This window comes from Ornithodoros turicata, chromosome 5 (genome assembly GCF_037126465.1).
Source record: "Ornithodoros turicata isolate Travis chromosome 5, ASM3712646v1, whole genome shotgun sequence".
In the NCBI taxonomy this organism is placed as follows: Eukaryota; Metazoa; Arthropoda; class Arachnida; order Ixodida; family Argasidae; genus Ornithodoros; species Ornithodoros turicata.
The window spans coordinates 64721848-64737993 of NC_088205.1; the positions used below are offsets into that span (position 1 = coordinate 64721848).

The 16146-nt window shown below is 47.0% G+C and overlaps 1 protein-coding gene across 2 annotated transcripts in view; it reads right to left on the reverse strand.

Moving 5' to 3' along the window:
• Positions 1–16146, reverse strand: part of LOC135394585 (FRAS1-related extracellular matrix protein 2-like) — a 263630-nt gene that overhangs the window by 14976 nt on the left and 232508 nt on the right. For both annotated transcript variants that reach the window (XM_064625401.1, XM_064625400.1), the window contains 5 exons: positions 3178–3324; positions 2856–3086; positions 2264–2389; positions 1929–2177; positions 1670–1819 (listed from right to left, as the gene is read on the reverse strand). In XM_064625401.1, coding sequence (XP_064481471.1) covers positions 1670–1819; positions 1929–2177; positions 2264–2389; positions 2856–3086; positions 3178–3324 — 903 coding nt within the window. The remainder of the gene's footprint in view (positions 1–1669; positions 1820–1928; positions 2178–2263; positions 2390–2855; positions 3087–3177; positions 3325–16146) is intronic.

Consider the following 16146-nt stretch of genomic DNA (forward strand, 5'->3'; position numbering starts at 1 on the left):
AAATAGCGTCGTCGATACTGTGCATGCCCAGATCCCTAACCGCTCTTTGGGTTTTGGGTGCGCGCGTTATTTTTTCTTCCAAAATAGCGCTGAGCCACAAAGCTGTCTCGCGTGAGCATACCGTCTGCAAGCGACCGAAAACACCGAGAGCAAGACAACGGTTTTGGTTTACGATACCAATTACTTCAATACGTTTACAAAGTGCGATTTTCCGTTCTTGGTTCCTTTTCGTTTTGTGATTCTTGGTTGTTAGCAGCAACTGTGCTGCAAGCGAGGAACATTATCGCACAGCACTGCATTATGAAAACCCTATTTTGTAAGCCGTGTGCGGGGAAAGGCCGCTGCATTCTGCGTCCCACAGTAACACAAAGCCTGTTCTAAAACTCTGTATTATCTAATCTAGGATAGCACAGCTTGGTGCAATGTGCTAAGATAGACCAAAGGAATTATGTATAACTGCGCTATTTAAACAAAGTAAAGAAACGTTGTAGAAATTATTTTTTAAGGCGGGCTTACTTCTTAAGAAAGTCTATGGGGAATTTTTGTTCGCAGGGTTCCCGTAAACCTCACTAAATTTCTACACGAAACAAGTACAGGCGTGTTCTCCTCGAGTTTATCTAGGGAATGACACATTTTTGAAGGCCTGACACGATGCACTGATTTTTGGGGAATTAAAGTTTATCAAATTTTCAACACATGGGAATCTATGGGAGATGCAACAAAATGACTTCTCTCGGCCCGCTCACCCGTGATATTTGGGCCAAAATGATGTCATTCCCTAGAGTTGCAGTCTGGGAATTGATTGCAATTAACAAATTCGACAAGTTTACTGGAGCTATCCAGATCCCTGCGAATGAAAATAATGTCTTTGCGGTTTGCTAGCATGTTCTGCACGCTGGCGCCGACTATATTACTTCCTTAGAACGCGCGAGAAAAGCAAAGCGAAGAAAACAGTTTTGGGACGGTGGAGCCAATCCTCTCCGGAAGTAAACGATCACTAGATCGCATGAGACCGCCTTAATTCCGTGTTAGCGCCGTATAGACGTGGACAGATGGAGAGAGGACAGCAGGAACGAGTGGGGGACAGGGGGTGTTAGCATGCTTCCTGGGCGTACTTCAGGGGGAACTGCGCCGACGTTCGCCTGGAAAGTCAACCGGAACACCCAGGGAAAACCTCAGACAGCACAGCCAGTGCCGGGATTCGAACCCGGGTCACCTCCCAGACTTGACGTGGAATGCGATCATCCTAACCACAATGCCACGAGGGCTCGGAGAAATTATTGGTGGGAGGACGGTTAAAAAAAGCATCATCTTCTATAATGTTTGTAACTTCATTTATCGCGACAAAACGCTTCTCAGCAACGACCTCGTTGATTTTAATATACTTGTAATCAGTAAAAGCCACGTGCGTGATTACGAATAAGACGACGAAAAACATTCAGTGTGCGTGTGCCTAGCTTCTGTCGCGTTTAGTTTTGTTGTATGTACTGCACTTTACATATTGGAGGTGTATGACACTCTGTACTGCTAGAATAGCTTTTTCCCGTAATCGTACAAACGAATTCCAGCACACTACGCTACACGCACCCACTACATCATAATTACTTATTGGTTGTTGTTGTTGTTCCAACACACTAGACGAGGCGCCGAAAAATATCAAAATAGCAACCTTCGGCGCTCTGTGGAGTAGTTGGCTTGGAGCGCACCATGACAGACGAAGAGACCGACAGATCTGGCCCCTCTCGCAGGACTACCACTTCAAAGCTCCCGATGTCTTCGCCTACATGATAACTGTCTTCTTCGAAGAAGAAGTACGGCACTGGAACAACGAAGCCATGACAATCATCAGACCACGAAGGCATCTCCGTTGTTACTTCCTGAAGCCGTGCCCGCGCACACATCACGAGACATATGGAGTATGCTCATACCATCTTTTGGATCCGATAAAATCGTGATCTCTGTCCTGCAGTTTCCTTCGATTTTTCCGTTTAGCGGAGTCATCAGCGACACGGTGAAGTTTTCCGCTGGCTCGTAAAGAGAGTCGTCGATGACAACGATCCGGCAGGTCTTGTCCGTCTCTCCTGGCCTGAAACGAACCAGGCTCGTGTGGTCGGGCGGCCGACTGATGTAATCGGAAAATGACCGGATGGGCGACGGTGAGCTTCCTTGAGCCGTACCTGCAATCAAAGCTTGTACTGGATGCAATGCCAGCAAATAGCAGGGAGCGTCAGGATAAACGGAAAGATAGACGTAACCTACGTACCAGGCTGCGTAATACAAAGAACTGCCATGTCGACTGATAAGTCGCCATCTCTCCGGATAGGGATCATGGTGTGACCTTCATCTTCGTCGATTGTTCGGTTCGTTTCAGGGAGGAATACACGAGGCTCTGGAACATCAAACTCCTGGTTCTACTACGTTCATAGGGCTTTCCGCGAGATTTTCGTAAAACGATATAGCCTGAACCACTGGGATTGGGTATATCGGTGCAACCGGCCACGACGGACCAAGCAAGGACAGGACGAGACACAGGACATGTCCTGTCCTTCCTTGGCCCGTGCTATTGTGTTTGATGCCTATTTCCAGCAGGAAGTATCGATACCAACTACCCCATATGAGTACCTTGGTACTAGTCGTATCATCGAGAGTTAGCATACAGTTTCATATTCAATTCAATTCAACTATAATGTAAGAAAACTCGAGAAACTGAGCTGATAGAGAAGGCTACATCATCGTGCCATGCGGCTTCACTTCATATAAAAGTCTATCTGCTTCTTTTCCGAAGGTCTGAACAAATAGGCGCTCTATCATCTGGAGCAAAGATAGACATCATGCCAAGGACGCATGCTTTTTACCATCCTCTGGGTCTTGAATCGTGACAAGGGCTTTTTCTGGAAATTCCGTAGCTGACATAAACGCTTGGTCCAAAACGATAACAAACTCTTCTTTTCCTTCGTACACTGTGTCATCGAGAATGCGCAGCTTCCAGAAGGCTTCCGCTTGTCCCGGATTGAACTGTACCTGACGGCCATAATGACCTCCGTAGTCGGATCCATACTTTGCTGTCAGGTTCCTTGCCGATATACCTATAAGACACGGCGCATTGTTTAAACGTAATTAGACGCGTAAATGGGTCGACATGGAGTAAACGGGAAAAAACGAGGCATATAAGCTTACCGACAAATGCAGTTTCTCCAAGATAACCTCGTCGACGCAGCTTGATCTTAAAGTGCGTTTCCGTCTCGTTGACCATGTGGAATTCGGTAGCCAACGATATCCATGCCCAACGCAGTTCGAACTTCTGATCCGTTAGTTCGTTCTTTCCTGCAAAAGCGCTATATTAGTATACAACACGCTACTGGTAAAGTGATTTTAAATTGAGCAGATTACAAAAAAGTTCACGAGAACAGCGACCTCGACAGGACAAAGCGACTTTGGTCCTGGAAGTTTTGCGTGACTTGCATTTACAACAGCAACATATTTAGTATGATAAGTTGATAAGTAAAATAAATAAAAAATATAAAAAATGAGAAATTGAATTCGGCACCCGACCAGTTCTGCAACTTCAAAAGAATTACAAGTAAAATAAAATCAATCAATAAAAAAGAAATAGAACAGAAACGTGGCGTAACACACGCACCCACCAAAACGTAGTCACGGGGCCAAATTTAGTATGAGATATGAAATGGTGAGGTAATTATCTGGTGATGGATGAATAGTGATACCACACCCAAGTTATTGGCATGACATGAATCCATCATGGCCAGAAAATGTCAGTTCACAGAGGCATAAAATTCAAAATATGTGCCCAGTTCTAATAATGAGTGTAAGGGAGACAAGTGTCGCTGTTGGGCGCCAAGAAACAGTGCGTGTACAGGTGTCGGCAGCAGTGCTACGTGCATTCGAGGCCCAGGAGAACATGCACAGATCGTTGAGAGGATGAGACCTTCGGGCCTGTGGCAGCCTTCACCGACAAGACGGGCTGCAAACATCAGAGAACATCGTCGGCATCATTTTCTCCGGGCTTCTTTACCGTTTGCGCTTCGTCACATCTCAGTCCAGGCCTCCTCCAGACGGTTGACTGCTACTCTTTCAAGTCGCGTACCATCTATATCATATGCCCGGCTTCTCCCTGACTGCAGATTTCTTGATTCATTTTTCTGCTGCATTCGTATGCTGCTGCTGCTGCTATGTCGCAGTTCCTGATTGTGGCACGCTAGTACCTCGTGCCAACCTTCAGTGATGGTCGCTTTTGACCGACAATCCCACTCAATAATGTCACAGTCCCTTAGATATTCCGTGGGGGAAAACTGCGCTAGCGACTGCGCACCGATGCCAACGTGAAGGTGCATCACTGATGTCACCGGTCTCGATGCGCCTCCCTTGATAGATCACAGCCCACGACCCACCAGCGGCATGGCCGAGCGGGTTAAGGCGTCCTGCTCGTTGGCGGTAGCCAAGGTTGTGCTGAAGACAGGGAGGTGGTGTGTTCGAATCCTACCACAGGCTATGCTGTCTGAAGTTTTTCCTGGTTTTTCCGAAGACATTCCAGACGAATGTCGGCACAGTTCCCCCTGAAGTCGGCCCTGGACGCACACCAACCCCCACTCCTCCCTGCTGTCCTCTCTCGATCTGTCCACATCTGTACGCCGCTGATAGCCACAGTCGCTTCGCTGCGCTAATACGGAATAATAATAATAATAAAAAACAGCCCACGATCTCATGCTCGATATCTGGTTTACATTTACGACCTACACGTAAACGAGCAATTATATAAGGGTCGTTCAAGGTTGACAGAGACGTTTGCTCGAGAAAAATCAGTGAGTAAACGGAGCAAATGACGAAGTGCAATCCGTCTCGGGTCAGCGGCACGTCCAGTACGTGCAACAGCGCCAGCTATTACGGCGGCGATCAGTGTGTCCGTAGCTGTGGAACAGCGATGCATAATCAAGTTCCTTGTGAAGCAGAACGTCAAACCAGCTGAGATTTTGCAAATATTACGGGCACAGTATGGGGAACAAACCATGTCAAGAGGAAGAGTGTACGAATGGTGCAGACAGTCTCGCGAAGGACGGGGTATGATGACGAAGGAACCACAGGGACACGTTCGTCCGACTGCAGTCACGCCAGTGAACATCGCAAGCGTTGAGCAAGCCATCCTCGAGAACCGGCGAGTAACAGTTCGGGACATTGCAGTCCAGCGTAATATTAGAGTCGGCAGTGTGAAAATGCAACCATTCACGAGCACTTACTGTTCCTGGTCCAGGACGCATACTGAACCCCCTGTCCTCCACTCCTTCCTGCTGTCTACACTCTCCCCGACATTTCACTTGTGACCATAAGGGAGCGCGCGTGGCAGTCTCTGAGCAGCTGGTGAACCGGTCTCAATCAGAGGGGGACGAATTTTTGCAATCAGTCATCGCGTGTGATGAAACCCGGATGCATCATTTCACTCCAGAGACAAAAAGAAGAAGCATGGAAAGGCGACATAAGGCTTCCCCGCCGCCAAAGAAAAGCAAGATGCAGCCGTCTGCTCGGAAGTCCATGGGAACTGTATTCTGGGACATGCGGGGTGTCATCCATGTGGACTTCTTAGAGCAGGGGGGTCACGATTAATGCATAGTACTACTCCACGTTGATAAAGGATGTCGGTGACTAGATGCGCACGGCGAATACTGTGAAAAACTAACGTAATTTGGTGCTCCCCGAATTTTCCATCGTATTTAAAGAGATAAAAGTCTGGGTCAACAACGACCCTGAGTTGAGTTGAGTTGATAAGAAAAAAAAAAAAAGGAGAAATAGGCACTCATTACTACTCCGGCTACTCCCGATCACTTAGAAAAACACTCACTCACACACACTGTTCACACGCACTGTCACGCAGAGTGTCAGTCACACCGTGTCCACCAATTTGGAGACCCTTGCAAAAACAAAAAAATGTAGGCTCGTAATTGGCGAGAACCAGATATGACTAGGAATACTGGTAGAGCAACAGAGAGAGAGAGAGCGAGAGAGGGAAAGACATGAAAGGGCTTTATCGCCTTCTAAGGCTGGCGTGCGTTTACAAACGCAATCTATCTCCACCAGTTGAAATAATATGTCGCAATAGAGCATCCTGCGGCTTCTCGATATATTGTAAGATTTCTCGAAGTGTACCGACGCGACGACAGGGTCTGGGTAAATCATCGAGACGTCCCGTGACGCGGACAAATTAAGTTGACTGAATGACAGCTTGTCTCTCTCTCTCTGCTTCCTTATTTATCCGTACTTTATCGGTGTTGTCTTCTTCGCGACTAGGTGGAGACAGAGGAGCTACGTCAAGTTTGAAAGATGTCTATATGTGCTCGTGGCGGTACCAGCAGGAGGTTTCGTAACTCGTTGCTTCTTCTGACGATCTCGAAAAGGGCGTTTGGTCAGTGCTGAACGAGTGCTATGAAGGAGCGAGTTTATGATGTTGACATGAACCTGGTTGGCGATGGAAATGATTCATAAACGTGCTCTCCTTAGTTTTCCGGCTTTATTCATCCTTTTATTGCGCTAACAAGAAAAGTGATTAACCAGTGACAAAAACTTTCAATTGCGGCAGCAATAAGTAAAAACAAAACGAAGACAAACAGGAAAAAAGAAAGATTTGAGATTTTACTTAAGCAACATTTGGAGCAGACGAGACGACGAGAACAGGGTGGTTGGGACGAATCAAGCGAGGACGACTGCAAACTCTCAAATGGTGGTCTATTCATATAGGAACTGTTTTTATAGATTGCTTATCACGTGGTGTTCAACAGATCAGCACAAGGAAGCGAAAAAAAGTAGCATGCTCTACTTTCCCAGATAACGATAATATGTTAATTATTCTATATGATAAAACTTTTTTCTTCAACTACCCCAGCTTGTTCCATTAGTATCGTATGCTATTTATGTCTGTCTATGCGCGCTTCGCCTCACACAGAGTGTAAACGTAGTATCATCTTCGTTGGGGGGGGGGGGGAAATACTAGCTCCCGTGGGATAACGGATAAGATGACCGCTTTCCACGCCGATAGTGGGAGGTGACGGTGGTTAGAATCCCCGCACCGACAGCGCTGTCTGGTGTTTTCAGGCAGCCCTACAGCCCAGACGAATGCCCTTCCTGCTGTCCTCTCTCCATCTGTCCACGTCTGTATGTCGCTCATAGCCACAGTTGCTTCGCGGCGCTAACACGGAGTTGAAAATAAACGAAGAAATAAAGAAAGGAGAGAACGACATTTAAAGTATCACGGGTTTAGAGCCCTGAGACCAGACTAATTTGCAAAAACTCCCTCCAGATTATTTTGGTTGCGCATGAAAAAAAGATGGACATTCACAGTACACAAATTTCTTCTCTGCTACCGTCATCATCACCAAAACAGAGTTAATTAAACAAAGACAACACAAAGAAGGACCATGAGACAAGGCTGCAACGGCAGCATGCTAACCACACAAACAGAAACGAATCAGCGAAGTAATCAACCCAAAACATGACCTGCCACAGCCTGTACTACTAAGCTGGTCAGATATAAGCATTGTGCAGACAAACAATAGTCCCATGTCTTCATCCCTTCCATACATATGGGCATGAACATATTATCGTACTTCATTAAAATAAATTTGCACAGTTCCTAAGGTTGCAGGTTCGATCCTTCGTCATCCTGCAGTTCGATCGAGGGCGGCAGCAACCTGGTGGCAGGGTACATGTTACTTAGACACGCCACCTTCCACAGGGTGTTACGTGTGCTGAGCTTTCGGCGCACGTGAAAGAACCCTCAGGTGGGCAAAACTAATCCCCAGACAGACCACTGTGGCGTCATTTATAGCCATAGTTCTGTCGCGACGTAAAGCCACGAATTATCATTATCGCACTTTACAGTAAGGACAGCTATAACTGCCTGCTATATAACCTTGTCACGTAATTTGAACGCACATTTTATTATGATTGTTGTTCTCATGAATAGAGCTTCCTAGGAGCAGTCTTACGTTTTCTAACATTCGTGTTCCTTTCAATTCTTTTTCCTCGATTGGTTCCACAGAAACCCAACAACGGGCTGTTGTACCTGAAGAGGGCTCATACATCATTGAAGACAAGTGGGCGCAGTGGAAGCGGATTAGGAATCATTAGGGTGCAAGGAGTGACCATCCATAAACAGCGTGGGAGAACACTTTCGAGCCCGCTCGCTAAACGACCATTTCTGAAATGCTTAAAGAAAGAAAGGAGACGAAAGGAGAAGAAAGAAAGAAAGACGGAAAGGAAGAAAAATGTAAGTGTACCACACAATTTTTCTGCTGGAGCAGCTCGGAGGGGACAAAGGAGGTCGATGTAGCTCGACCAACACGCTGCTTTTACGGAGAAACGAACGTTGTATCCGACTTGACGCAGCTGTTACGTCATAAACGGAAAAAAAGTGCGTCATCGATCACGTCATCAAACAAATCATATAAGAATATCAGCGTTGAATATACAACAATATTTAAGACCTATAAAATCTAAGACCGACCGTTTTCTTTTTTGTGCCTTCCTTCCTAGACCTTCAATGGCAAGCGAAATTGAATGTACTTTCGTGGAATCGTTTTATAATACTGGAGTAGCCAATTATGGCAACATCGACTAACAACTTCAGAATTTTCTTTTTTGCCTAAACTGAACTAAACTGAACGAAACCAAAATGGCAACGTTTGAACTCCAGGCCTGTAATGCAGGTACAAAATAAATAACATATAGCAAGCAAGCAACAACAACTATATTTTGATGATTATGCTCCGAAGGAAGGAAAGAGGGTGGACAGGTACATCGTAGAATGAAACCGTAAACGTTGTCAAAGGTGGCAGCTCCGGTGGAGCTACTCATACCCATAGCAGGACGAAGAAGGACGAAGGCCGTTAAACACCCGCGCATTCAGTATAGGGGGAGGGGGGGGATATGTTTATTAAGAAAAAAAGAGCATTCACCTAATTTTCCCCCAACAGCTGAGTTGTTTCTTTCGAGCATGCACAACAATAGTGTACTTTCGCTTAGAATATTTAAATATTTGAAACTTCCACCTTCCTAGACAGACACGACAAACGGGGGTTTAGGGCAAGAGGCTTACTTGCATTGGATTCAAAATTATATTATGGAGATTGTGGCTCCACATGCGTTTACTCTTCACGCTATATTTTTCGTGCTTGCTCGCATCCTCTTTATCACCGGACCACCGCGCATCAATTTTGCAGATATGTCATTTTGGCCATCGAGCACGCTCCTCCAATCAACTTGTTGCTTAACTGTTATCACAGTTCCATTCATCTACGGCATTCGGTCGAACAACACAGACGGTCAAACCCGGTTTTAAGTGACATTCGAATATATCTCAATTTGCTCCTGGACCAGGATGTGCAGGATAACAGCAATAAGTTACACAGCGCAAATCGGAATGGCTCGACTGCATCTGGAGTTCTGAAAATTTATAATGTCCGTTCCTCTTATCGGACGCATCGCCCAATTTGCTGGTCATTAAGAAGTTGGAAAGCGGTTTTGGCAGCCACGTAGTCTTCATTTATAAAGTTCAGCGATCGAGATATAAAATCTTCATCACGGGGACCGTTTTGGAAAGAGCAAGTATTGCAACATCGCGCAATGGTGTCGGAGGTGAGGCCGGTCTGGTTCCCGGACGACACTCACGGAAATCACCGCGAGGCTTTGCTCTTTGGAGTTTTAGCTGTTCTGGGTGAAATATGTGAAATATGTCTACTTGTTTTTTTTTGTTGTATTTTGTTTCCGTCTTTGCGCCGCGAAGCAACTACGACTATGAGCGGCGTACAGATGTGGACAGATGGAGAGAGGACAGCAGGATGGAGAAGAGTGGGGTACAGGGGGGGGGGGGTTAGTATGCGTCCTGGGACGACTTCACGGGGAACTGTGCCGACATTGGTCCGGAAAGTCCGACGTCCATTTTGTGAAACGGTGGAACAAGTGTCCAGAGAAATAACTTCAAGAGGTGAATAAGCACATATTAAGTCGGTATACCTGTGATCAGCTGCATCGTTCGGAGTTTTGTACGGCTCGCCTTCATCAGGCTGCATTGTGGCTTGTTACGGAATGATTTGTCAGAGACACAGCGGTGAATTTGAATGATTCTTCCAGGCGTTCCCTGGATTATTACTGCGAACAACCTGATGGCAAGTATAAGGAACGAGCGACACACAGAAAACGTGAGAAAAACGGGTCCTGTTCAACACGCACGTAGAATCACGTTCTGCGGATAATTTACGAGAGGAGAGTGTGGGAAAGGGTAACTCCATAACAAAGGTGGTCTTAGTGGTGGTGGCTTTTTGTTGTCGAGGGTGCGACCGTCAAAATGAATGCCATCAAAGTAGCGGACTGGGACACAAAACTGGAAAGATTATCATTGATTGATTGACTGGTTGATTGATTGGAAAAAGAAAAAATATAAAGATGTGAGTCCCGACCAAGTCGGGACAGCCTACTGCAGAACACGTAAATAGAAGAGAAAGTAAAAAAAGAAAAAAAGAAAAGAAAAAAAATCAAAACGAGTGCAACCTCAGGATGAAAATTTCCCCGTGTGATGCAATTGTAGCAACATTACCGGTAGAGGATCTACATAGTTTACTGCTAGCTAAAGAGGATAAGAAATACAGGAGCAGCCATATATCAGCCTTGCCGTCGCAGCACAGTATATACAGCTGCGGAAACAAAGCAGCAAGGCTTTGCTAAGGGGCTTCATCGGCGAATCAATTACCTTTGGGAGGAGTGCTAAGGCTTTCAACAGTTGCATAAATAACGAGGAAGATGTGACTACCATGGCGTGCGGAGACTATACGATGTAACTATAAATAAAGTTATTATTAGTTCTTAAGGACGGGTTTCCAAAGTGCAGGCCACAAAACAAGGGGATGCGCTAAAGACCCTCTGATTTATTTCTGCGGGGCAATCACCGCGTGAAGGGCACGGCCTTCGAACTGGGACCACAAGGAAAGATTATCTGTTATCCCCACTGCTGGTGCCTTTTCTTCAACTGCCATCATTCAATTGAAGCATGCAACTGGGCATTGTGAGTCTTGTGTTGTGTTTTTCATTGTTTGTTTAATTGCCCCATCCACCATCTATTGACTCCACCCATTATCTGTTTGGCGCCAAAGATCAGCCCTCACGCAGGAAGGTACTACAAGGTGGAACGTGCTCATTCTACAGGAAAGGAGGCCGAGTTGTACTTTGTCGGGTCCGTCACATCTTCATATTTTTTACATCTCAATCAATCAATCAATCAATCAATTCTTGGGTCACGCCTCGTGCCACTGCTCAATGACTCACGTCTTCCGCTTCTACAGCATAGAAGCCTTTGGACTGATGCTTTTCGGCGGCTGGAGCTGATATCAGTTACAGAAGCATAACAAGGTTTACGGCTATCCACAGCACTAAAAAGATAGAAGTTGACGAACGCAACGCGCTCCCAGGCAACCTTTGTTATTCCGTGTGAGCACCGCGAAGCAAATGCGGCTGTTAGTGACGTACAGACGTGGACAGGCGGAGGGAGGACAGCAGGAAGGAACGAGAGACAGACAATTTTCTATGCGTCCTGGGTCAACTTAAGGGGAACTGCCGACATCCGTCTAGAAAATCTGCCAGAAAACCCAGGGAAAACCTCTGAGAGCACAGCCCTTCGAAAGACTCGAACCCGCCAGCTCCTTGTGTAGTTGAAAGGGAACTTAAACAGAATGCAGAACTCAGCGGCTCCATGACTACGTGCACGTACAGGGGTCCAACGGTGCATAGAAGCGGTAATGCTGCATGTATCAGCTCTGTTGTGCCGTCGCCAAGAAGGCAATAGCCTTGGCACGTTGAGGAAGTTGCTCAGTGTCGTCCTCAGTAGCTTTGCCAGCGCTCTACGCACGAGCAGCGTTGACGATAGTAGCGCGAGCCCGGAGTAAGTACCGAAGCTACTGAGGAATCTCCTCAACGTTCGAGCAGGCACGCCCAGGAGTTTCTCGTTTCTCAGGAGCCTCCAAGATACGGACGGAACACACGACGGGCTACATGTTTCTCCACCAACAACGCGCGTTTTATTATTTTTACGAGACACACGACATACACACTCAATCCCCCACGTGACCAAAGGTCTTCTATCAAAAATTCCCTTTCTGCATCTGTTAACATGATTGAACGCTGACACATGTACGCATTCCGGTTTCCGTAGAAATAATGAAACGTGTTGGCAATCATGTAGTACTTGGCTGAGGCACGGGAATCGAACGTGCCGACCCTCCGCATGATAGAAGCGCTTCGATATTGCACTCGTCTCGCAACACGTCACAGGAAGCACGCACTAATATACGTACGCAACCCATCGCCGACCTCATTCGAAGTATCCGTCAGCTTGTAATGCCTCTCAGGCACGAAATTCCAACCCATAGTCCATACCCAACTGCGTCGTGCCCACCATGGACCCAGTGACAACCAATTGTGTGCGTGGGCCTTCCAGGTCTAACATCTAAGAAGACTACCGCTCCTCAAGTCGTGCGACAACTTACTCTAGAAGTCACAGAGAACTATAGAGGAGTAAAACATATATTTACTGACACGTCAACAATCTCAGCAGCTGGGTCAACCTGCGCTTTCTACATTCCAAGCTGTAGCATTCAGCACTCCGTTCGCTTGTACCATCCAACATCGACCACCACAGCAGAATTGTAGGGAATTCTACACGCCCTTAAGTATGTCGATACTGTGCCATCCATAGACTCCTGTGTGGCGAAGTGGCTTAACCGCACTTCGTACAGCGAAGGAAACCGGTAGCCTTTCACTTGTGGCCCAAGACATCAGCGTCGCGCACACCGAAGCTCTGGGCAAAGGCCACGACATCCGGCTACAGTGAACACCGGGCTAGTGGGCATCCGCGGCAACGAAGTAGCTGACCGTCTGGCACTGAATGCTCACTAGCGCGCGCCCACACAGAAAGTCTATTTCACCGGCTCCGACGCGGAACGTACTTTTGTTGTTCTGCGAACCCGGCTGGTGATTGGTTGAACGTAAGGGAACCGATGTCACTGCTCCACAGGATTGAGCCTCACCTCACACATCAAATACCGCTAAGGTCGCCCAGACCACTGGAATCCTCACCCCATCGATTTCGGCTGAACGTTCCCCACGGCCTCGCGTTTCTACACCGTATCAGGGTAGCTCTGTCAGCAGACTGCATCCAAATGCGGAGTGCCAGGGGACACTGAACGCAAACTGCTCAGCTGCGAGCGACTCGCGGCATAGTCGTGAGCCTCTCCGGGATGCCTTGGTCAGACACGACAACGACCCTTTTGACCTCAAGAAGGTACTCCGTGACTGGCCAGCAGCACATCGACATGTTTCACACTCTGTGATCTCCTCCTTTAGGACTTTTGTGGAGCAAACATGCTTTTAGACTCCTTGGTAGCCAGGCCTCGCCTGTGCCATAAGCGTACTGGAGTAGCCGGCCCAATGTAGAGTTGGGCCAACATCTCCATATTTTTCTCTTTTTTTACCAACCAACTAACCATGTAGTGGCAGTTGTTGTTGTTGTTTGCAGTATAGCAACGTTGAGCTACGTCGTGGGCGTCGTTCCTGCCTTGGAGGCGCTCTGGAAAGGAGGACTTGTACCATCAGGCCCTATTCGCCATGATGACAAGGACGAGCTCCAGAATGTTCTTTCGAGCATGCACAAGCGTCTGCGAACGACGTATCTAAGCATTCTTCCAGAAACGACCACGTTTCGTCAGCAGAGGAGGCTCCCATTTGCTAACGCAGAGCCTACCGACAACCGAAAGATTCAAATGTGGTTGACAGTACCTGTATGTGTGTGTATTGTCATCAAGCATAGAGGTGTCTGTCCTTTTGGACAGACACTAACTTCACGTTACAATACTACAATCTTGATAGCAACACTCTCTATAGGAGGGTTTGCTTTTTGTACTGGCCATACCAAGCCATACCAAGTCATGCAGTACACCGTTATCCGGTGCGCAATAGGCGATCTACTGTGACAGACGGTCATTAATAATAGAAGGGTGACTGCCGCGGTGTGCTTGTTCCCAAATTGGCTGGACAGTGAATGCCAGATGGCCAAATAAAACGGAAGAAATTATGTGCTCGTCAAATTAACTAGCGTACGCGGGCAAGAAACGGTCAGGATCGATGCAGGCGATGGCTTCGAAACAAAGACTTGCCACACGAAAAAACACAATTTTTCGGTTGCTTCGCGTGCCGTAGAAACGCCGTTGCATATACATGTACATTGACTCTATGTGCAGGTAGATGATTCGGCAGCATGTGATCACCCGCTCTCCCAATAGGGCGGGATTAACCCTGCAGAGCTTTGCGTCAATATATCAGTGAGGGATCATAAATAAGCCGCGACCTTCGCGATAAGACGTATTAACATAAGAAGCGCATTAACCTGAAAAGAGCGGCCGACAAGAAGTGTTAATGACGGTGGGCGCAAATTATTTTCCCTGCGCCATTTTGTTACGTTTATTTTTCGCCGCGCTCACACACGGGTATACGCGAATCTGAGAAGTCACTGATTTTCTGAGGCATTTCAGCGACAAACGGGCGAAATTGTGTAAGAGTTTCTTCGGAAATCGATTAGAGAGCACAAAAGGCGTGAAGCCATTTGTTACTGGCTTGCGTGTTTCGAAGCCGTAATGTTTTCCGCAGCAGCGATAAATGCTCCAGTGGGTTTTATGTGAAGCATCACGTGACGCATCTATAGAGGTGATCAACGGCGCGACATTAAGTACGGGTTTTCATCCGGAGATTTTTCACACTAAGTCGACTGCTTAAGAAGATACCGCTTTGTGTCGTATCTAAAGGATTTGTAAATATAGAAATGGGGAAAGCAGGCACAGAAAAAAAAAAGAAAAACAATTGAAGGACGGTTACTCATTTGTAACGCGATTTTCAGCGTCAGTTGCGTGTGAATCAATGTTTGACGGTTGTTATAATGCAATGGCGATCTGAGGCGATCTCGGGATGCGATCAGACATCGAGCAACTGTGGAGGAGGTGGTCTTCGTCCACGCGAGTCCTGACCGGCGGTAATGGAATGTCCCGGCGGGCAGATGTAAGTGGCCTCACGGTTGGACGATGCCGGTAGAACCATAGAAATCATAAGGTATCTATCTATGGGAAGAGCTGACTGGCTGGCATGTCGACGTCTTCTGTGACAGCAGCAGATAGGCCGCAATCAGACGACGTTATCTTTTCGCATGACGGGTCACGTGACGCCCACGAGATCTCGGGGGGGGGGGGGGAGGGGGGTCTGCTCTTAATAGCTGACACTGTAATAACCATATACTGTATAAAACCAAAATGTACCATCAAGGTGTTATACATATAATGATCGACTGCACCCTGAGATGGATTGTTCAGACTGTCAAGTTATGATGTTGCGTTTGCGAAACGCGTGTGGATGCTGATACATGCTATTCGTTCTTTTTTTTTTACTATTATTACAAAGTAATTATTACAAGCTAACGAAACTAGTTATTAAATTAACAGCAGCCGTTCGTAACGCAATACTCATCAGTGCTTTTAGCGAAGGAATCGCCAAAATGCATCCATGGGCCTTCAACTTGGTCATAATGTTCCTCAAGCTTACTTCAATTCCTCAGTACCGCCGATTGCTACATGGATCTTTTGGAAGGTTTTTAATCAGGCATTTCAGTACTACGTGGGTTATCCAGTAGGATACTGTAGCGTCGCGCGGAGACGACGACAGCGAAGAAAGAAGAGGCCCCACGCGGCGCCTGTCAGGCGTCGGAGCTGAACGAATGCACACGGTAAAAGCTCTCGACAAATGTTCTGTAAAGTGAAAACTAGTGAACAACCAGTGAAAACAAGTGAAACAGTGAAAAACACCCCTCCATGTTGCACAATGTTAGCAGTGGCTCTCCGAGCCATCTCTTTGACAACGGAGGCTAGTAATGCATAAATAAAGAAGACAGACACCGGCGGGACTCGAACAACGCACCTTTCGATTGCCGGTCGAGCGTGCTCACCACTACGGTACGCTGGCATGCGCTTTCCGTCGGCATCTGTTTCAGCCTCAGAACAGTTAGTTTCCATCATGTCCAGCAGATGCCGCTGCTCTGTCGTGTTTTACGTATGG